Source organism: Falco rusticolus, chromosome 1 (assembly GCF_015220075.1).
Source record: "Falco rusticolus isolate bFalRus1 chromosome 1, bFalRus1.pri, whole genome shotgun sequence".
Taxonomy (NCBI): Eukaryota; Metazoa; Chordata; class Aves; order Falconiformes; family Falconidae; genus Falco; species Falco rusticolus.
Genome location: NC_051187.1, coordinates 78,043,297 through 78,065,085, shown reverse-complemented (window position 1 = coordinate 78,065,085; position 21,789 = coordinate 78,043,297). Strand labels below are relative to the sequence as shown.

The 21,789-nt window shown below is 48.6% G+C and overlaps 1 protein-coding gene and 2 long non-coding RNA genes across 5 annotated transcripts in view; 2 read left to right on the top strand and 1 right to left on the bottom strand.

Annotated features, from left to right (window-relative positions):
• The window catches only part of LOC119147148, a 42,020-nt gene extending 29,348 nt beyond the window's left edge, over positions 1-12,672 (top strand). The window contains exons 3-5 of one of the 3 annotated variants that reach the window (XR_005103956.1): positions 4,128-4,205; positions 10,018-10,235; positions 12,379-12,672. This is a non-coding gene — a long non-coding RNA (uncharacterized LOC119147148). The other 2 variants (XR_005103955.1, XR_005103954.1) reach the window with 2 other exon arrangements.
• LOC119147146 lies at positions 1,147-17,428 on the bottom strand. Its single transcript, XR_005103953.1, has 6 exons — positions 17,237-17,428; positions 7,496-7,563; positions 4,974-5,084; positions 4,767-4,854; positions 2,392-2,437; positions 1,147-1,381 (listed from the first exon to the last, which is right to left on the bottom strand). It is a non-coding gene; the product is annotated as an uncharacterized LOC119147146 (long non-coding RNA).
• Positions 17,429-17,607: 179 nt separating this feature from the next.
• On the top strand, positions 17,608-21,480 carry LOC119147140 (homeobox protein HMX1). The gene is made up of 2 exons (XM_037385752.1): positions 17,608-18,388; positions 20,098-21,480. The coding sequence occupies exons 1-2, from the start codon at positions 18,127-18,129 to the stop codon at positions 20,670-20,672; spliced, it is 837 nt and encodes a 278-aa protein (XP_037241649.1). The 5' UTR covers positions 17,608-18,126; the 3' UTR covers positions 20,673-21,480.
• Positions 21,481-21,789: the final 309 nt, after the last annotated feature.

Genomic DNA, 21,789 nt, shown 5'->3' with positions numbered 1-21,789 from the left:
AGCCGTGGGCATCCCCTGCTCTGACCCCCAGTGCGGCCGGGAGCTGGCCCCGGGCCTGGAGGCGGCATTGCAGGAGGTGCGGGACCGGCGGCCCTCGTGGGAGCTGGGCCTGATCGACGGGGTGGGGACAGACACGGGTGGCGTTCCCCTTCCCCACAAGTGGCCGGGGAGGGTTTGGGGCTGGGCTGAGCATCAGCCTGCGGTCGCGGGGCCGGGGGAGGGGGGCTCTGCGCTGCCCCTCTGCCCCTGGCCGGCCCCTCCAGGGCGCCTCGGTGTTTTCCCACCCCTGCCCTCCCGGCCGGTGCCGCAGCCCCTCCCGTCTCCTTAAATTAACCCACAAAGGCGATCTCTCGCCCAGAAGTAGGGCACAGGAAAGTTTGGGGCAGAGGAGCCGGAAGATTCTTGCCGTTGGCTGCGATTCATCAAAAAGCCCCTTCATTATGAACAGCCCAGTTCCTATCCAGGGCGGGGGACCGCCTTGCCGCCAGCCTTCTCCCCCCGGCGCACCCCTTTCCCCCCAGCCTCGCCGCCCGGGGCCAAGGCGCCAGACGCGGCGGCACCGCCCGGCCCGGCCCCGCACCGCCTTCCCGGGGGCGGCTCGCCCGGCCTCGGCCCTCCCCGGGGCTCGGGGCTCCCCGGGGCCCAGGCGCTTCCCCATCTCACCCCCTGCTCCCCCCCGGGAAAGCAGCCTTCCCCCGCTGGCGTCCCCCGGGGGCGGCTCGGCAAAGCAGGGGTGAGGGATAGCCCCTTTTTCTGGAGAGGAAGGCAATGTCTGATGCAATGCAAGGTCTGGTTTCCCCGTGTCCGCTGCCAGGCTGACGACCCGGGGCGGGCCGTCCAGGACCTCCCATCCCCCTCGCGACCCTGGGACAAGCCTGCCCTGATGGCATTTGCTTTCTCTTTCATTTGGTGATCGTTTCCCTCTGCGGCTGCGGCCAAACACTGCACGCGTTGAAATGCGCGCTGAGACCGGTAACGCGCTGCCTGCCGCAAGGTTTCCTACAGACGCCGCGCAGAGGTTAACCATAATTTTGATGACGATTCTTCAATCAAATCATATTCTTGCTGTATAACTGTATGTACACAAAACTGGCAAATCCGTCAGTTTTACTACTGAAGAATTTTTCTTTTCCAAATAAAGACTAAGGAAAACCTCAAGTGTCACCGCGTTGTTGGGCTATCTAATGATGCAAAGGCAGGAGAGCGCGTGCTTTCCCATCAGTGCTGCAAGATACGGTACCCACAGACGGGATCCCATGGATTGAGGGGAAATTTGGTGGAGGCAACGCTGGATGCGAAGACCCTCCCTAAAGTTAAGCATCACCCTTCTCTGCAGCGGGAGTGCAGGAAAAAGGAGCTGCATCTTTTCTCCATTTATTACCTGGAAAACAGAGGGCAGAAACAGTTACGGTGTTTCCTAGAGGCTAAACATTCCCATAAAGAACTTACAGTGGTTTTACAACCCGCCTTGCACAGAGACCACGGGTGGGCGGTGGGCGATGTAAGGGATGGGGCTCTCCCTGTCCCCACCTCCCAACAGCTCCAGAAAACCGCGCACGACCGGAACGCGGAGCTGCTGTGCAGGTCTTTGCCCTTGATTTGCCGGTGGACTATAGGAAAAAATAATATTCGAGGAATAAACAACTAATGCACGATATTTCGTTAAGGGAAATAGCAGTAGGTGATTATGATGACGTTGTAAAGTGTGCTGAGTATTTCTTGCCGCATTTCCTTGTGATTTTAACACCCACCAAACCCAGATTTGTTTGGTTTACATACAAAATTAAGGTAACTGCTAGAGCCTAATAACTCGTGTATTTCTTTTGACTTAACTAGATTTAGCTTATGTTAAAAACATACATTCAATTCAAGTAGATGGTGAAATGTAATTGATCTAGGCATTGTCTTTTTCAAGGTTAAAAAACAGAGAATTTACACGGCATTGAAAAATGCTGTTTGAACATAGCAATGAAAATAAATTAGGTCTTTCTATTGAAGAGATTGACAAAATCCCACCAGAAATAAGTGAAATAAACAGTATGAAACAGGTATAACGGTGAAACTTTTTAAAGAGTAAAAACTTAAAAAAGAGTTTTTAAAGAAGCTTTGAGACAAGCTTCGGTCATACGGACACAAAAGGTGCAACTGGGTTGATAGCCTAATTTTGACAAGTGTCAAGACTTAAAGACAGTGCCAGGGAAAAACCAGGAGGAGAAGAAGTGCAATTTCAGCACGAGAAAAAGACCATTCCCAATGTGAGGAATGGCTAGGTGGCCGCTACCTAACTGATAGGTTTTTAAATGTGCCTGAAGATGGTGCTGTTTGGATAGTAGAAGTAAGGTCTCTGACAGCTGCAGCGAAGTGTTGTATTTTGAAAAAGAATTTGCTCACCCGAAATTGTGTTAACAGCAGATTACTCCAGCAGCGCTTCGAAAATCTAAACAGTGGAGACGTATTGGGAAAAAAAAAAAAAGGCTTAACAAGCAACATAATTCTAGATAATTTCAGAAATTAATAGTGTCACTGTGATAAAGCAGCTTCTGGTAAGTTGAAATTTTGGTCCCAGTGCCTATCAGCAGATCTCACCCTCCCACGCCAGCCTGGCTGCTTCTGCTTCTGCTTCTGCTTCTGCTCACCCCCCTGACGCCCCTCGCTAGGTACAGCCTTTGTAAACTTGTATCCGTGCACCCAGTGCCCTAAGGAAAAGAGAAGTTCCAGGAAAATATTCATGGCTGATTTTTATTCAACAGATAGTGAAGGAAATTAAAGTAGAATTTCCCACTATGTACAAGCTTTCATGTTATTAAGCTTGATTTTAATGTGAATCCAAAATGATCCGCTATAGTTTATGACAGTTAGTTCAACTCTCTTGGCCAGGCTGGGAACCAGATTTTCTTCTCATAGTTTTAATAAAGGAATTTTTAGAAGGTCACCAGGAGCTAAACTAGTAGATTCGAAAAGAAATGTACTGGCATATGTAAGACACTTCCCTGCAATTAGCAGTAAATAATTCGAGGGCAAAGCTAGCTTTCTGGCAAAATACAGTTCTTACAGAATTTATGTTTTCCCCTAAACTGCACAATGCTTTTTAACACCATATGCCAATCTGGGAATCTCAAACATAATAATTAGCTTTGAGTTTTTGGAACACTTCATAAAGCCTGGATTAATCCCAACTGTATTATCTGGTGTCAGTTACTGTAAGTTGGAGACGCAGCATACCAAGTTACCAGCCAGTGAACTGTGCAATAATGACCATATGCTGCATGCTATTTTTTGTCTTTCTTCTTATATATATATTCTACCTATAACTTGTGCTAGGTCCAAGTAAGGGAAAACCCATGTTTGCTCCTGATCCAAAGCAAAACATGCTGCGTTTTACGTAAAGTGGATGTCTCCCAAATGGCAGGCTTTAAATCACCCCCCTGCCAAGCCATTGTACTGAAATACATGTTGCTTTTTAGGACTTTAAATTTACTTCCTCGGGAGAAAAGTATTATCCCAGCACTATCTAATGACCCGCCATAGAACGTTAACAGCTTGTAGGGTCAGTCTTGAATGGAAGTGCAGCCTTTGCATGGATTAAAGCATAGGAAGCCCTTCCTACAGCCTGTTGCTGTCTACTGCCCTCCCTCACTGTAACAGCTTTGGCTTTGCCTCTCCCGTCAGAGTCCCTGCTCTGTGCTGCCCTGTGGGAAGAACTCAGAGCTGGGTCAGCAGTCTCAGTTAGTCTGGCAGTGAAGTCTCCACTTCAGAGGAGCCAAGAGCACCTGAGAGGTTTGCATAGGAGCCCGTGTGCGCGGCTCATTATTTTCTGGTAATTTCATTATCTTTCTTACTTATGCCCCAGAACCAAGTTCGAGGTGGCCTTCTAAGTGTCACCAGAGGGACTGCAAATCGACAGCTAATGTAACTGAATTGCTTTGTGATGGTGGTTTGCTTCCTTTTCTAGCAGGAGCAGGAGCCCTCAAACCAGGGAGCTTCGGGCCACAGGGCTTACATCCAGCGTGCAGAATCAAATCCAGGGTGAATAGTGCCTAGGGCCTGATGAATCACTTTGCTTTCTAGTGTGTCCTCCGAAAAAAATACAGACGTTAATGATGCCGTTTATCTCATTGTCTTTGCAGGTGGGAATCAGCTGCCAAAGCAATGTGTCTGGTGTCGTTCCAGCCATATAGCATTAAAAGATCCTGTTCTGGCACCATGTGAGTCTCCCAGAGGTCCCATGTCATACTTGAAGTCCCATGCAAGTGTCTTGAATGTCTTTGGGAATATCAAAAGTCACTAAGTAGTCACATTTAAGCAACCTATGTGCTGGACATGTGTACCTCAGCCAGCTACCATGGGCACTCCTCACAGTCAGTTAAGGGGTTTAGTCACTTTTCAGGCACAGTGTATCTGATAAACGTGTCCTGTGAATGAGACAGGACTGTGTGCTAGGTTCATGTTTCTGTGCAGTTTAGGGTGTCTAGGCTGGCTGTAAATGTCTAAATTATAGATGATTTCCACTCCAAATAACCCAGGTTCTGTTTTTCTGCTTTATGTAGTAATAAAAATGGAAGTGATGCTGGCAGACCCGGAACATCTGTGTTTTTCGGTCTCCAAAGGCCTCACAGATTCTGGTTGGGAGGGAGAAAATAGCTTTTCCAAAGAAGTCATGAGAGTGCTTCCCAAAAATGTGAAGATGCTTCCAAGGCATTAAAATAGGAAAAAAAGGAAAACCTAAGGAGGAACACAAACTCATTCTTTCAAAAGAAGAACCTCACCAGAGTTGTCCATATAGAGCAGCTTGTTCTGTGTTGTGGTGGTGTTTCTATTTCAGTCCCAAAGCTAAGCACCCAGTAAGACCAAGTCCTATAAGACAACAGTAAAAGAGGGAAACGTATGAGGCTCAGTTTTCAGGCAACAGTGAAACAAGGCAAGCTAAATATCTATTAGTCCAAAGTCAGAAGTCATCTCAGGTAGAGTCAGACCTTGAACACAGGATTCCTCTGTGCTGGTCCAATGTTCCCAGCAAAATGACTTGTCTTCATCTTTGTAGAGACACATGGGTTTGGCAATGTACTGTGTAGGCTTTTTTTCAGCTAGATGTGAAAATTGAGGCAGGCTTTGTAGAAAATTCTATAGTTGATTGGGTTTTCTAACTCTTTTCCCCCACCCCTCTCTTTTTTTAATAGACAGAAAGACTGTGGCTCATGAAAAAATCCACACTTGGAAACACTGCTCTTTGAGTTTGGTTATTAAGTGCTAAATCACTTTTAAACAGGTCTGCTTCCTATTTTTTCCATTTCCAAATATAAAATATGTCACTGTTTTGTCTTATGTGTTAAGATGTTAGATCAATATCTGAATAATTAAATGCAGCAGGGCAATGAACTGTTTAATTAGCCTTGAGGTTTTCAGAGTATTAGCTATTAAAACTAAATAGGAAAACTGGCTTGCTCTGAGCCCTTTTATTTATAAATTGCAACTTGGCAAAAGTACAGATCTAAGTTTATTATGCATTTGGATTGTGCAATACTGAACTGCTAGGAAAAACCTTAATCCATCTAGACCACAGCCATCACTTTTGTTTGCAATCGGTTACACGCACTACGCTCTCGCAACATCTGTGAGCATCCCGATGGGTTCTGAAGTACCGGCACACTTTTGGAGCCGTTTAACACCACGGACCTCACCTGTGTTTCACTTTGACTAATTTTTTAGTAAGGGAGATGAGAAAAACGCAACCCTCGGTCCGGGTTGAAAGCGTTTTAGAGAGGTGTGTGCCTGCTCCGGGTGGGATTTGGCCTCGAGGTGGCACTGTGATAAGGCTGGTTGGGACTGCAGTGACACCAACTCAGCCAAGTGGCTTGCTGCCCTGGTATTTAAGCAATTTAAACATATCTACAGATCATCATATCTATGGACTAGGGTTAACAAGGATGTTCTTCTATGTCATCTTATTTTCAGTTATGTTTCACTTATATTAATATTTCCCATTTTCTTCCATGCAAGTAAATATAGACACATATTTTGAAAGCAGATTGAAACACGCTGATAGAGCAATCCAGTACAAGAAGAAGAAACTAAAGGGGGGAGGAAAGAAAGAGAAGGATTTTAATCTTTTTCAACGTAAGTGCAGAGTCATCAGACACTTTTTTTTGTTTACTTTACACAAGGAAGAAATGCAAAAGGCTGATTCCTGCTAGCAAAAGTATTTTTCCACATATTGCTTCACAGGTGTAGTGTTTCATACCAAGGGAGTCTGGCTACATGTGCACCTGGGAAAAATGTCAGGTAAGATTGCAGAATAGAAATAAGTCAAGTCCGGAACAGGGACCTTGTGGCCTATGGTCAGACATCACTGTCTTGAAATAGGTCAGATCCAGACACTTACTCAGAAAATTCCCAACTCAGGAAAAGGCACAGATTTTGGATTAATTTCCTCAGATCTCATCTAGATCCAAACTATTCTTGCTAAATGGAAGCATAAACTCACACGCCAGCTAATAATTTCCCCAGATTCAGACTCCGTGAATGACAACCTTAAGATTTTTAAACTTCTTCTAAACATGTTGATCATGGTAGAATTTTAAATAGTGTCTACATATCCTGCTTAATTTCTGATTAGGTACCAATAATGCCTTTAGGATTTATTAGTGCTTGCAAAATTGCTAGTAGTAATCTAATCTGGAATATTAATCTGAATTTAAATTGAACCTAAAGAATCTGTAGGTTCTCATTAGGTGTCAACAAGGCTCCCAAACCTCTCTAAGTAACACGCAAATACTGATTAACTCTCCTTCCCATGCCTCGTGCAAACTGTAGATTTGATCCTTATGGAAAGAAGAAATCAGATTCCCCAGACTCAGGTTTCTCAAGGATAATTTAAATATGTACCTCTTCAGGATAAGGTAGGGTTTTTTGAGCCAAATCTCAGTGGATTTCATTTATTTTTTTTAAATGGCTTTAGTAGATATATCAAAAGGAAAAAAACATGTAGGAACACTTGGAATATCGGCACAGGACAGAAGGCAATAACACAAGATCAGATAAAAAGATGCTTGATGTTTCTGACTCAGAATCAATGTCTCTTTAATCCACTGTTGATGCCAGTGGTGCTCACAAGACTTCACTGACCATCACAATGTCCAAGGAAATATTTCTTTGACACTTTTTTTTTTGTGTGTGTGTGTGTGTGTGAATTGAACGCAAGGTTAAGATCCACGTAACCAAACATAATTAATTCAGAAAAATATAATTGTTTTGCTTAAAAAACAATTAAAATTAAGCTGGAAATGAAGAGTTCCAGATGATTCAATTGGTTTTTATCCCTGTGGACTAAAAGAACAACAAATCTAAACACCGTGGTTTTTATCCTCAGCTGAACTTGACATCGACTTCACTGTGCCATGTAATAATTGGGTCACTGTCACACAAAACTTGCCATTTTATGTAAGGGAATGGCTGCCATGCATCTCTGTAGGGCATAGTTTTGAGGCTACATGCATACATTTTTAAGGGTAAGCTGGAGACGGAGTGATGAGTCAGGTCTTTATTCTGCTTCTGCTGTTCTTCACACTAAAAGGCACAAATGGAGAAAGGATTATTGCAGCTAGACAAGCTAGAAGCAGCCAGAAAATGAGGAAATAAAGAAAGGTAGGCTTTATTTCAATCAGCTTCAACCAGCTAGAAGTTAGGTGTTTGGTTTAATGTCATTGTCCTCTACAGTGATGTCTGGCACCACTTGGTGGTAGCGTTCATCCCTGCCAATTTGGGGTGCATGGAGAGGGGAGATGGGTCACCTCAGCAGGTGCCCCTCTGCACAGGAAAAGTCAAGATAAATCTATCAGACTTGACACCTGACTTCTGGCTGGCTCCTGCCCCAGGTGGGGATCCTGGAACGCTGGAAACATGTGCATGCTGCTGTGGACAGCCACCTTGTCTAACGCACACATCCTCCATCCCGGCTGAACCCTGTGGAGACCTGGTGGTGTTTGAGCCTTTGGTCTGACAACCAGAAAGTACCGATAAGATCATGCTCAGGCTGAATATCCTGATTGTCAAACATTCAGGAGACACATGAAAGCAAAGGCTGTGTTCAGCATCTTGGAGAGCAATTGCAAGCAGATGGTGGACATGTTTCTCTCTTGCTAAATGTAAGAGGACAGCTTCTTAGGCATGACCAAGACTGGATGACCTGTTGGGGCTGCTGAGAGGATTGAAACCACCTCACCCTAAGCAAGGAGCAGGGCAGGGTCAGGCAATCTCTGCAAAAGGTGGAGACAGAGCACGTAATGTTTCAGCAGCTCTAAGATACACAACAGAGTGTGTTACCTGCTGACAGCTCCGGAGCAGAGGGATGCCAAAAGACCCCAAGCTCCTGCTACAGAGGGGTGCCAAAATCCTGGAGTGCTGGCATCCTTCCAGCTATTTCCCCTGTTGTTTTCCTGCTGATCTGTGCAAGCAGCCAGACAGTAGATGCGGATGAGGGAAAGCCTTCTTAGTTCATCTGGTTTACCTCTTTGACAAGGTAGACATATGCCCTCCATTTTCTGCATGGGAACAGTCAGCTCTGTGAGGAAGCACCGTTACAAATCACCTGGAATAAGTTTCTGAAAGGTTCCTCTCCTGTACCTCGACAGCACAGTTGGCATGAAGAAGAAAAGTAGGTATTTGCAAAAAAGACTGGCTTTAGGATACAAGGGACCTAAGTATCAACCCCCTGACCCCAACTTGCCAAATGTTCTTCTCCTTGACTGCACGGAAGCCCCATTCAAGCACAAGCCTTGTTTGCTTATTTATTGAGTACATATGTTTTACGGAGTCTATGATCTGCAGAAAACATTCCAGTTTTTGGACCCAAGGGCAAAATCCTTCTTTCCAATCTGCACAGCTGATCTTTACGCTGATATTTTGCTCTTCCTAAGGGATTTCTGTGCAGTGAGGGAAAGAGAAATACCAGAGCTCAAATCCACCAGGTGTATCTGAAAGGAAAAGCCTGCTTTGTTGTCCTCCTCATTGCCTCCCGCAGCAAAAGGAGAAATGTAAAAAGGACAATGCAATAGAAAATATGACAGCCGATATTGCTAGTATTTAATAAACTGACTGTTTTGAACTAAACCTGGTGGCTTTTTGCAATGCCAGTTCCACCAGCATTAGCAAGACTTCATAGCTCAGCAAAGTAATGAAGATACTTCTCTCACACCCAACTTAGGTGTTTTCTGTGAGAAAGAGCAACATTTTGGAAAAGGCTTCCTTTCCACTCTTTAGATGTGTGTGATCTTGGATCACCCCTCTAGTTTCTCTTCCTTTTTTTTCCCCCAAGTGTAGTCATTTCCAATAAGGTTCATGAAGGGTTTCTGCTTTTGAAGGTCCCAAATGGCTTAAATCACTCCTAGCACAAATGCACTCTCTATTGTGGAAACTGAAACCTGCCACACCATAAGGTGATCTATATATTAGAACCAGATATCCCTTCACATCTGCATTTCCAAGCAGTGATGTGGTATGTTTTGAGTTAGCCTACTTTTAGAGTGGCTCCTCAGATAGAGATACAGCTATAAATACTGCTAAAGGGCTGGTGTTTGCCAGGCTTTTGCAAGGATGCTATCTAGGGAGAGGAAGATGTGTAGGCAAGAGGTACTCCCCTTTGCAAAACACACATTAACTACCCAAACTACCATAACTGCACACTGTGATGACGAGCACCTTTTCTTCTTACTGTCTGAGGAAACTGCTGTCCCTTGCCAAGCAAACAGCAGGGTTTTGGCTGCTTCGGGTTGGATCCATGCTGGCCCCATCCTCTAGTCCTAAGTGCAAATGGCATGGCTTGTGTCTGCAGACTACATGCTCTTCCACTTCAAAACAGACTGGTCTGATACCTACCAGGACCAGACTGTGGACTTTATTATTCTATAAATGCCCTGACATGGCCTGGAAGGGGAGTAGTAGGCCAAAATCTGCCAGGGAGTAAGTTTACAGTGAAGACTTTGAACAGGAATTTGTCTAAACCTGTGCCACGATACTTTCTAGCTTGCCTATACATGCTCAGCCAAGAAAGGCAAGTCATATGAAGCATTTGAGCAGGACAAGGGAAGACCAAGTCATCTGTGACTCAGAGTGGAGACACCACACTATCACTGTGTGCTTGCTAAAGGGAGCAGTCCCACCTGCAACTGAGTGCCTTTGCCTCATAAAATCCAGTTAACTGCGTCTCCCCTCAGAGCTGCCCTTCACCCATCTGCACCATGGTATGTATTGTCATGAAGCAGCAAGAAATCCTCCCCAAGACCAGACAGCTGGAAGGAGACATGTGAAGTGATCCATCTGTCTTTTCTTCCATGACAGTTACTCCCTGATTATGTGGACAATATTGGCTAGATATGGTTTGTCTTTAAGAAGAGCACAGGATGAAAAGGTTAGATGTAGAGGTCTCCACTTTGATTAATCCTCCCAGTAGATGTGGTAAGAGAACTTTGCATGACAGAAGGCGATAAAAGGGCTATTGCACCTTTTCCTACTTAGCTGGTAGGACGTACCTCTTTGACACACAACACGGGTGTACCTTCAGCCCTCTTTGCCCATCTCTCCAGTACTGCCTCCATTTAAATCAAGACTTTAGCTTGCTCTGGGTAAGACATGGATTTACAAAGTGTGATATGGAAATTTTCCTGCAGCAAGTCCACCTATTGCTCCAATTTCAGATAACTGCAGTGTAGATTTTATTATTCATAGCCAGAGGCTTGTGTAAATTTCTGGTTTGACTTCTCATGTCCTCACAAGGACAGAATGCTGGCCATGGTGTTCAGGTTTCATAAGGAACTGCTGTGGGAACTGGCTTGTGCCATCCAAACACAACTCAAGGATTTTGTGAAGTCAAAGGGGAATCTTGTGAGAAGGAGCTGATATAGCTGGGTTTCCTGCCGAGCCCCATGAGATCCTGGGGAAGATAGAACATCTCAGTGCTGCTTGCTGAGGGAAAGCAAACAGAGCTTTACCACCGAGTTCACTCAGTGTTTGACCCAGCCTTCCTACTGCTTCAGGGTTCTCTAGGACTAATCAGACTTGATAACAAAATAATTCAGAACAAGAAAGTGAATGCATCTGGGGTTTCCATGGATTTACATTAGGATCTGAGTTCATTACAATATTAATTTTGACTAGGTCCAGTCCTTTCTAAAGGCATTTCAACACTACTTTCACGCTATGTGAAAATGTTATTTTTTGTACACCATAATAAACATATTTGCATGTATGTAACTGTATATATCTCCAGATACATATCTCCACATATGCTGGAGCATTGCAATTTTATTTATAATACAATCCAGAACCATTTGAAAATTACTTTCATCCCCAGATTTTAATGACTCACATAAACTCTAACTACTCATTGTTTTCTATAAAGATTATCTCTGAACTGACTCAAAAATTCATGGTTTTACATTTGTATATGTATCATTGTGACAGAGTTTTTTAGTGGGAAAATCTATATGCCTCACTTAAATATGATTTGCAAAGGTATAATTTTCACATGACAATGAAAAAAGGTTTCCTTGATCTAATCACAGTTTTAAAGCTTGGTATGTTGTCCTCTTCTATGGTAAAGGAATTACAGGACAGTGGAAAGGAGATGCTTTCTGTTTTCTATCTATGCAGAGCTCACTCACCTTTTATTAATATAACTCACAAATATAGGTGATTTTTTTTATTTAATAAAGCTCCATGTAATTTTCACAAGTTTTCTTAAACCTTTCCCTTTGGAATACACACAGTTTGAATCATTTTACTATAAAAGTGCAAAAGCTAGTGTAATTTTTACCCCAGTGTTAATGTTATTTGCAGGCTAACTTTGATCCATGCATCAATTTTCCTTTTACACAACTGTAAAAGACAAAGGATGTTTTGTACTGTAAGTTCTTAATACTTTCTTTGATTGAATTTGGCTCTGTCCTGGAATTAATCTAAAACTCCTGAGTCAATCAGATTTAAGAAGGTATGAGTTTTTTACTAAATTCACTAAGCTCCAACTGTTTTTGAAGTTTGATCTAAGAATCCAATGTATCAACACACGGGGAAGTTCATTACAGTCCTTGAAAATGGCTTAACGCTTCACTAAAATCATTCAAGATTGGATCAGGGAAGGAAAACAGCATTTTAATGAAATTTTACTTCAGAATCCTCAGCTTCAACTTCTGGCAGAAAATCTTTAGATTCAAACTGTAGGTGCATACAAATTAGAGTTAAAGTCTACCTTGTTAATTAAAAAAATACTTTGATTTTCTTATCTTGCATAACACAAAAATCAAATGCTAAATGTTATTTCAAAATATAAAGAGTTATATACTGTTGTGACAGTGCAGTATTTTCTTTTCTCTTGATCTTTTGTTTTAGGCAAAGCCAAGAGTTGTGTGCAGTGTTTCATTTCAGGAGATCTGCATTTTCTGAGGGAAAATAATTCCAAAAGTCTTATGGATAATAGGTCAATGTTCAATAGCTCTGAAAAGTAATTTTTTTTTTTTACTCTGTCTCTGTATTTTCCAACTTGATTGTTAACAGAACAAAATATCCATGGTTAGGTCTGGTAAGGATCTCTTTCCATAATGCTCTTTTGTCTGCATAACAATAATAAAAGCTTTATTGGCACCTATTTCACATGACCTCCATAATTCTCCTGTGGCTGACCCTAACCAGTACCAATAAAACCATGCATTCTCTCACTGTACATAAAAAAAAAAAAAAAAAAAAAAAAAGTCACGTTAAAATTGTGTCAGGAAATAAATGCCAAAGAACTTTCTGGAAAAGTCACTTTTAAAACAGGACTGTGTTATAATTGTTAGCTCATTTCACTAGGGACTACCTTTTTTTAAAGACATCATATAATTTCTGATGATCCATTCTCTACCCCTCTCCCCACGTCCATTCAGATATTTAATAAATATTTCTGAAAGGGCTCTGGAATTTTAGCGCATGGGAATAGATATTCCCCAAAATCATTCTCAAAGAGTTTTCTTTGCTAGTATATTCATGTACCCAAGGATATTCCCCAGTCTGACAATTTATTATGGGTTAAAATACCCTTCATACAGCAAGGACCCAGCACTTCAGCGATGCAGTTCATGCTTCCAACGGTGTGACATCTATAACGAGCAACAAACAGGTATCATGGACAGTCAGAACATGCCACAGGCTTCAAGTGTCCTTCCAAAGCAGTTAATAACTATTTGTGAATAATGAATACATCCACAGGAACCTGCGTGGGTTGTGCAGCACCCTTGAAAGGGGAAAATTTCTCTGCCAGTATGACTGATGGTGAAGATTTCGGTAGGGTTGGGTTCATAGAGGTAATTTACTGGGGGGGGCAAGGGGATCCAATGATTATCAGTTTTCCTGTTTCCCCATCTTCAGAGACCCCTTAAAAATTTACTGCAAATTCGGAAAAGAATTCCACAAAGTGTTGCTGCACTTCAGTGCTATTTAAGCCACATTTAAAAGCGTTTAGGGTTTTCTCTACCTGCAGAAAAAAAGGGGGGGTCCTGCTGCCGTGTTGTCCTTGTCCTTTGCAGGTTCCCTGCTGGAAAGGCCACCCAAAATGGGGTATCCCCGAGGGCTGCGCACAGGACCCTCACCCAGGTGGGCCTCCCCCAGGAGCTGAGCGGGGCCCCCCTTCCCCCAGCTCCCCGGGAGGAGGAGGAAGAGGAAGATATTACACAGGGGTTTAGAGGTGCAAACATCTTCTTGTTGCTCTTTTATTTTAAGGTTTTCTTTAAGTAGATATCCAAGCCATCCCACCACCACCTCTGCTCCTCCAAAGGAGCGTTGGACCCGAAAAACAAACACTGCTTCCGAGCATCTGCTTTTGAGTTTTGGTGGCTCACGGCTGTTTACTGAAGATGCATATACGGTCTTTATTTGTTTTATTTTTACAGTTAAACCGAACCTGGCTGAAAAACTATTTTTATCTAGCAGTATGCGCATATATATATATATAAAATGTATATATGTAAATACATATCTATAGATATACATCTCAGTATATCAACCAGAGGCAGATGTTGGCCAAGAATTTCCTTACCCGGCAGCGCTGCCGCCTGACCCGTTAGGAGGGTGATAGGAGCTGGGCGACCTGCGCAGTGCAGGTTTTTGGCACGGAGAAGGGAGGCTGATTCGCCACCCCCGCAAGCCACCCCCTCCCGCAGCGCTCGGGGTCAAACGACCCGGGCTCCAAGCGTACGGCGGGCCCTCGGAAGCGGGCAGGAGCAGAGGTTAGGCAGGGAGCGCTGAAGCCTGTCTTTCATTTCGCTGCTATTTTACGACACATCGAGGCAGTGCTGATGGGGGGAGAGCACGGGGAGACATCAAACACCAGCGGGGTAATTGCATTCACATTGCAGGCAGGCCTGCTTCAGCCCGGCCGGGAGGCGCCACGACAGCGGCCGGAGCGGCCGGCCCGGCATCACCGTGGCTCACCGGAGGCTCTTGCCCTGCCTTGTTTTCGGCCCCACATGTAGCCCTCCTTCTGCTGGTTTCCTCCGGAGCCCGGCCCCAAATCCCCGCTCCTCCCTGCCCCTTGCGCTGCAGCCGGCCTTGCTTTGCACCCACGTCGAGCCAACCCTGTCGAAGGCTCAGGCGCCGTTGGAGATGGTGACAGGGGGCATATCTCACGGGCACCCCACGCCAGGTGGCCGGCGGGCATCCCACGCCAGTGATCGGCAAGGACTGGGAGCCAGAACTGCTCAGCAGGAGAGACCCCACCTGCAGCGGCGCCGGGGCTGCTGGCCGCAGCCTTCCCGCACCTCCCAGAGCTGCCAGCGGTCTGGAGGTCTCCAAAGCCTCGGGATAAAACACGTACCGGGGAAAGAAACAGAGGCAAAGATGGGAAAAATAAGGGTCTCGCCACCTGCAGTCTAAATCTGGTCTCAAAGCCACCTCTGCCGAGAACGGAGGGAAGCCCCTTCTGCCCCACCGGAGGCAGGCGGGAGCTTGCTGCCCAGGGAAAGCCTTTCCACCCAGCTGCCTGCAAAAAATAAAAGGTTCACGGTGCCGCGAAGAGATGGCTGGGGAGGAGAGGGTGGTGAGGGAAGGAGAGGTCCTTGCCCGACCGGGGGGTTAGCCCGGGGTGACCGCAATGCCCTCGGCACAAGGGGACACCCCACCCCGCGCTACCCCCAGGCAAACGACATCGAAAGGAGTTGGGGCAGGGGCCTCCTGGCATTAAATTACGAAAATACCATCACTGGCTGCTTTTTCTGCTCCCTACATGGACCCCTGCTGGGTGGCTGCAGGGAGACATCCAGTAAACACATGCCCTTTTTCTCCTCCTCATCATAATAAGCACAAGGAGTATTAAGCACAAAATGTTAGTAGTCAAGTCACTACTGCAATGTGTGACTTAAACATAACTACAAGCTTAAAAAAATATCCCTTACCCACGGACATGTATGTACAAGTGTTATATTTGCAGGTATAGAATTATATCCATCCGATTTTGTGTTTCAGGAATATGTCTGAGTATACATGACTTTTCACAAACACAGTTCAGCATTATTGCACACCAAAGTTAGTTACACGTTATGCTAAAGAAATATGGAGGAGGAAAAAAAGCTAGAGCAAATTTACTCTTATTGATTTTATTAGGCTATTTCTAAGTGGAAAGCAGACAATATTACGTAAACTGTAGGAACACTTTATAAAATATGAGTACGGGATACATGCATAACGTTTGCACATTGCATATAAAATGTATAGAAGTAACCAGGGTCCACGTTTTTCTCTTTATTCCGGATAACACACGTATATTTTTCTGAGTCTGGCAGTCAAACAGATCTGACAGTTTATGGATGCTTAAGGCACACCGGTCAGACTCGTATTTCCTATGCAGCAACATGCACCAAGATGCGCAGAGCATCAAACCAATGCTTGTTAACATCACTCCTGTGCAACAAGTGACCAAACGACTTTTCGCCTGGTTTACAATTCCCCAGGCTGCTCTCGATCTCTGCCCAGGTGGGACCGAAAGCCGAACACGCTGCCATATATCCCTGCTTTTCCAGAGTCCCTTTCGGAGCTCTGGCTGCTGGCATCTTTCTGGAGTCTTTGGAACTGGAATTATTCCCTTTTTTTTTCTTTTTTTTTCTTTCTTTTTTTTTTTGTTATTTTTCTTTCTTTTCTTTTCCTATTTTTCTTTTTTGTTGTTGTTGTTTGTATTGTTTTTTCTTTTTTTTTTTTTCCCCTGAGTAAGCCTTGACCTCAAAGGTCCCCATTGCCACTCCGGGAAGGGGAGCGGGACAGCTCCGTGCCGAGGAGGCTGGCTCCGCTCCCGGCTGCGCCCCGGCCCCGCCGGACGCTCCCGCCGGGCAGCAGCCAGTGCCCCCGTCCAAAAGCGGGAGGGGAAGGCGGCCCTTGGGAAAAGGGCTCTTGTCCAGGAGACCCGTAACGGGGGACAAGTAGGGATATGCCGGCCGAGGAGGCAGAGCAGAGCAGGGCAGCAGGAGAGAGCTGACCTGCAGATGAACACTGCCGGATGAACCTCCACGGGTCTCCGACGTGCACTCTGGGTCGACCCGTCCCTCTAGAGACCCGGCTGGCCTGTTCCCGAGGGAAAAGGCAGAGGCTAACTCTGCTGCCCCGGCGCCCTGCAGCGAGGGAGAGTTTGTGGGGGCGCTGGGGGTCCCTGTCTCGAGGACGGCGGATCCAGAAGTCTCGGGAAAGGGGGCAGGCGGAGGATGGCTTCACGGCTTTCCATGAAGCGGAATTACAATAGGAATAAAAATAAAACAGTCGGGCTGCGGGAGGGTAACGCCAGGAGCCGTGGGCTGGGTGCTGGAGCGGGCAGCGCATCGCCGCTGCCTCCCCGTCAGGGGCAGCGGGAGATGGGGCGTCCTGGGCGACCCCGCCTTCCATGAGCGGGCGCTGGCTGGCTTTCCAAATAAACTGTACAGGTATAATATGCATCTATCTACACAAACATTCTTCTATATGTATATACGTATATACATATATATAGGAATACATATATATATGTATACATAAATCTATATATAGGAAAAGGTTAAATGTTACCAACCGGGCCCCGGGAGACCCTGTAGACGGCGGTTCCCTGTCGTCCCGTGCCGGGCACTCCCCCTTTCACCGACGGGACACTTCCAGCTCAGGGGGCAGATGTCCCTCCACCCACCCCACCCCCTTCCCCCCACCCCCCCCTTGGTTCAAGTGACCTAGCCGGGGTGCTCCGGACGGGGGGCAACCTCACCGCTCCGCCGGCAGCCCGCGGCGGTGGCTGGCAGGCCGGTGCAGGCTCTCCGGGCGGCGGAGGGCGCATCTCCTCCGTCCATCGCCGCCGCTGCAGACATGAAAGAGCTCGGCGGGGGGTGGGAGGGGGGTTGATTATTATTAATGATATTAATATCACTGCGGTGTCCGCGGCGCTGATTGGCTGGCTCAGCTGCCCGCTGAGGCCGCTGCGGCCAATGGGAGGGCCAGGACGTGGGGCGGCTAAGCCCCCCCGGCTGCGGCCCGTGTGCCGAGGCCGGCGCTGCCGCTCCCCCCCCCCGCGCCGGGATTTGCTCCCTAATTGACCTAAATAAGGAGCTCGTGAGTGGCAGCCCCGGGGCGGCGCACGCACACGCACATGCACACCCACCCCGCACTGCACACGCACACACACATACACACACGCACACACACACATACACACGCACACGCACGCCCAGGCACCGGCAGCGCCCGGCCCCGCCGCGCTCCGCGCCCTGCGCTTCCCCTGCGGAAATCCCATTTGCCGCCGCGCTCCTCCAATCGCAGGATCCCCCCTCTCGTGCCCAGCGTTTAACTCGCATGACATTTTTATTTCGTTATTATCGTTTTCGCGCAGAATCTGGCGCCTCCGATGGGTTGTCGGGTTGCTTTTTTTTTTTTTTCCTTCCCCGTTCCCTTCCCCTCCTCCCCCTCCCCCCTCCCCTCCTAGCTTGCAGGAAATGATGGCAAACCGCGATCTGAAATGATTACTCCGGAAAAAAACCCTTTTATACCAGGAGAGCATCCACGGGGCTAGGCAGAGGCAAGAGGCGGCCGCGGGGCAGCGGGGAACCGAGGAGCCAGCCGCCGGCGGAGCCGGGATCCCCCCTCCCGCAGTTCTCTCCGACGATGCCGGACGAAGCCACGGAAAGCGCCGGCTCCACCTCCGCCCGCGTCTCGTCCTTTTTCATCGAGGACCTGCTGGGCACCGAGGGCACGGCGGGCGGCGGGGCGCGGCGGGCAGCGGCGAGCGGCGGCGGCCGCGGGGGGCCGCGCTGCGGGCCGCGCTCTCCGCTGCGCCTCGGCGCCCCGGGCTGCCCCCTCCGCGACGCCGCCGTCGGCTGGTACCGCCGAGCGCACGCCGCCTTCCTGGGCTGCGCCAGCCCCGACAGTAAGTCGCCTTTCCCTACCCTTAATCACCGGGCCAGGCTGTGACTGGGGGTCGAAGCGGGGCGGGGGGGGGGCTGCCTCTGCTCCCTCCGGACCGTAGATCGAGTCCCGCCGCCGCCCCCGGGGCAGGCGCGGAGTAGATGTGCGGGGTGGCCCGCAGCCCTCGCCCTGCCTCCCCGTTTTCGGCCGCCCAGGGTAAATCTCCGGAAATGCTCCCTGTGTGTCAGGCACCTGGAGCCTCCTTCCTGCCGCCCGGAACGTAAACAGGGGTCGTTTGCTTGCTCGGGCATTTTCTTCTTTCCCCCTTTTCCCTCCCCTATTTCTTTAATTTTTTTTTTTTTTTTAAGACGGAGCTATGGCTATTTTTGACGCCCCAGCAAGCGGGATTGCCGGGACCCCCGTCCCTAGCAGCCCGGCAGAGAGTTCGGCAAGCCGGGGGAGCCGCCGGGCTGGTGTCCCCGCGCCCCGGCCCCGTGCCCGCAGAGCCGACCCCGCTGCCCCGCTCCCGCAGCACGGCTCCGCGCAGCGCGGCAGGCAGCGGCCTGCCTCCGCGGGAACCCCGCCGGAACGGGCGCTGGAGGAAAAGCCTGGGTTCAGGGGCAAGGATTAACATCTGAAAAAGTTTATGGGCTGCGTTCAGTGGTTATTTTTATCCTGATAGAAAAAATATTGTCCCTCGGTACATCTCTGTGATCCTATACGAGCCCGTGGAGTTCTCACGATTGCTCAATGAGGAAGAGAGGCGTGATTTGTAACCCAAAGAGTTTCTTTTTACAGTGATGGGTTTATTAATATTTTTAATTTCTCTCAGAAGTACGCCTAGAAACAGAGAACGACCCCAGAAACAACTGCCACGTTTTTCTCGCTTTTTCCCCCCTCCTTTTCTGTTTTCCCTCTGTTCTTTAAAGGGTAGGAAATATTTTTTTCCCTGTAAAATTGCAAATGTAAAGCACAGTGTTGGAAACTCCACGGAGGCGTGCTGAGAGGCAACGTCCCGGGATTTGAGTAGCTGACCCCATCCATTTGGTTTATCGAGTTCAGAATAACGTGAAGCCAAAATGTCTGTTTCTTACCTCCCTTATATACACACACACGCACTACTATACTTACCCCCTTACACACAGTAATATACTTCCATATGTACTTGCGAGTACATATGTGCGTAAGTATATTTGTGCATGCGTCTGTGTGTAAAGATACATGTGTGTATAAATAAGAGTTCAGGCGTATTCATAGGTGTACATACGTATATAAAAAGTATATACATGCTTCTGTGCGTATATACGTGTATGTATACATATACACGTACACTTGCATTTATGTGTGCGAAACATATATCTGAAAGAATATGTATATTGTATACGTGTGCATTTAGGTACGTGCGTACACCGAGATGCACGTGCACATCCGCACCTATAGGCGTGTTTACGCAGGCGAGCGCATGTGTATGTACGTGAAATGTAACTTCTGTGTTTCGACATGAATATGCGTGCGCGTGTGTGTATATACTCACAAATATTCGGGAGTTTCTATGGCAAGAGACCGCGCAGCGGCGGGAGCCTTTGCCCGGGCTCCCCGCCCGTCAGGCGGCCCCGGCCCCGGCCTCACTCGCTCCGCAGCCGCGTTGCTTCCCCCGCCGGCGAGCGGGGCGAGGGGCAGCGCTGCCCCGAGCAGCGGCCCCCGCTCCCAGCCCTCTGCCTCTCTCCGCAGCTAGCGACCGGGACTCGCCCGAGCTGCCCGAGGAGCCGGCGGAGCGGGCGGGCGGCGGCGGGCGGGCGGCGGCGCGGGGCCCGGCGGGCGGGCGGCCGGGGCCGGGCAGCCGCGAGGAGGAGGAGGAGCGCGGCGAGGAGCCGGGAGAGCCGGAGCAACGCGCCGCCGGCCGCAAGAAGAAGACGCGCACGGTGTTCAGCCGCAGCCAGGTCTTCCAGCTGGAGTCCACCTTCGACGTGAAGCGCTACCTGAGCAGCTCGGAGCGGGCCGGGCTGGCCGCCTCGCTGCACCTCACCGAGACCCAGGTGAAGATCTGGTTCCAGAACCGCCGCAACAAGTGGAAGCGGCAGCTGGCGGCCGACCTGGAGGCGGCCAACCTCTCCCACGCCGCTCAAAGGATAGTGCGGGTCCCCATTTTGTACCACGAGAACTCGCCGGCGAGCGCCTTGGGCTTCACCCTGCCCCACATGTCGCCCCCCTTGGTGGGCTTCTCCAGCGGTGTCAGCTACCCCCTGGGCACCTTCCCTGCCGCCTCCCTCCCGTTCCTACGATCGCAGATGACAGGACTCGTCTGAGCGCCCACCTGTGCCGAAACCGCGGCCCCTTCGCCCCCTCCCCCGGCTTCCAGCTCCACCCCCCTTCCTCCCCGGACTTTTGATTTCCAACTTACACGTTTCTCGATTTTCTGCTTTTGGACTTCTTTTTTTTTTTTTTTTTTTTTTAAATGTGCAATAAACTTACTTTTGGGGTTAACTCGGAGCGACGCGCAGTAGCCGGAGGGAACCGAAAGGACTACGAGGACCCCAGCCGGGAGCCGGGAGCCGGGAGCCGGTCGGCGGGGCTCCCCCCCCCCGCCCCGCGCATCCAAAGAAAATGCAGCCCTGTGGCAGCGGCAAAGCCCTCACTGCCCCCTCGGCCCCGGGGTGACATAGACCAGCGTTTTCCGGGGGGCAGCAAGCACCCCCAGACCCTTTTCCCCTCCTGCAGAGCTGCCAAGCGTGAGACGAATGTACGGAACGGCCGGGGCCCGGGGCGCCCCCCAGCGCCGCAGCCCCCGCCCCACGGACGGCGAAGCCTGGGGGCCCCCGCCGCGGCCAAGGGCCATTCCCCGGGTCCTCCACCGCCCCGGGCCCGCGCCCCTGCTGGGGAAACCCTTCATCTTCCCCGCTGCCCCGGCTGCGTTCCGTGCAGAGCGGGGCACCCTGCGGACCCTCGCCTCCAGCAGCTTCTCCAGGGCCCTTTGTTTTAGCCACTTAATTCGTACAGATTGCCCCCACACCCCCCTTCAACCCCCCTATCCCCCGTTACTCCCATTTTCATACGATCGATACCCAAGCATGTGCTGATGCTCCCTGATCCTTCTCGGTGCAGGCTTTGTGATTTGAAACAACTGGAAGGCAAATTGTTGGAATGAATTCGCCCCCCCGAAGTTCGAGCTGTGAGGATTTGGTTTCTTTGGTTTCGTTTTATTTCCCTGGCAAACTATCAGCAAAAATACAAGTGGGTTTTTTTTTTAATTATATATATATATAAAATTCAACATACTGTGTTTTACCAATGGGTTTGCCACTTATTTCGGTCTCCTGGAGCGGCTGAGGAAAACGCACCTCGGCTTGTCCGTCTCTTACGGGACCAGTTAAGGTGATAGATTACAAGTTCGCACTGGCGATTAAAAAGGAAGGAAAGAAAAAT

Coding starts and splice junctions, on each gene's coding strand:
- LOC119147140 (XM_037385752.1), top strand. CDS start 18,127: ATGCCGGACGAAGCCACGGAAAGCGCCGGCTCCACCTCCGCCCGCGTC. Junction 18,389..20,097: donor GGGCTGCGCCAGCCCCGACA/GTAAGTCGCCTT, acceptor CTCTCTCCGCAG/CTAGCGACCGGGACTCGCCC.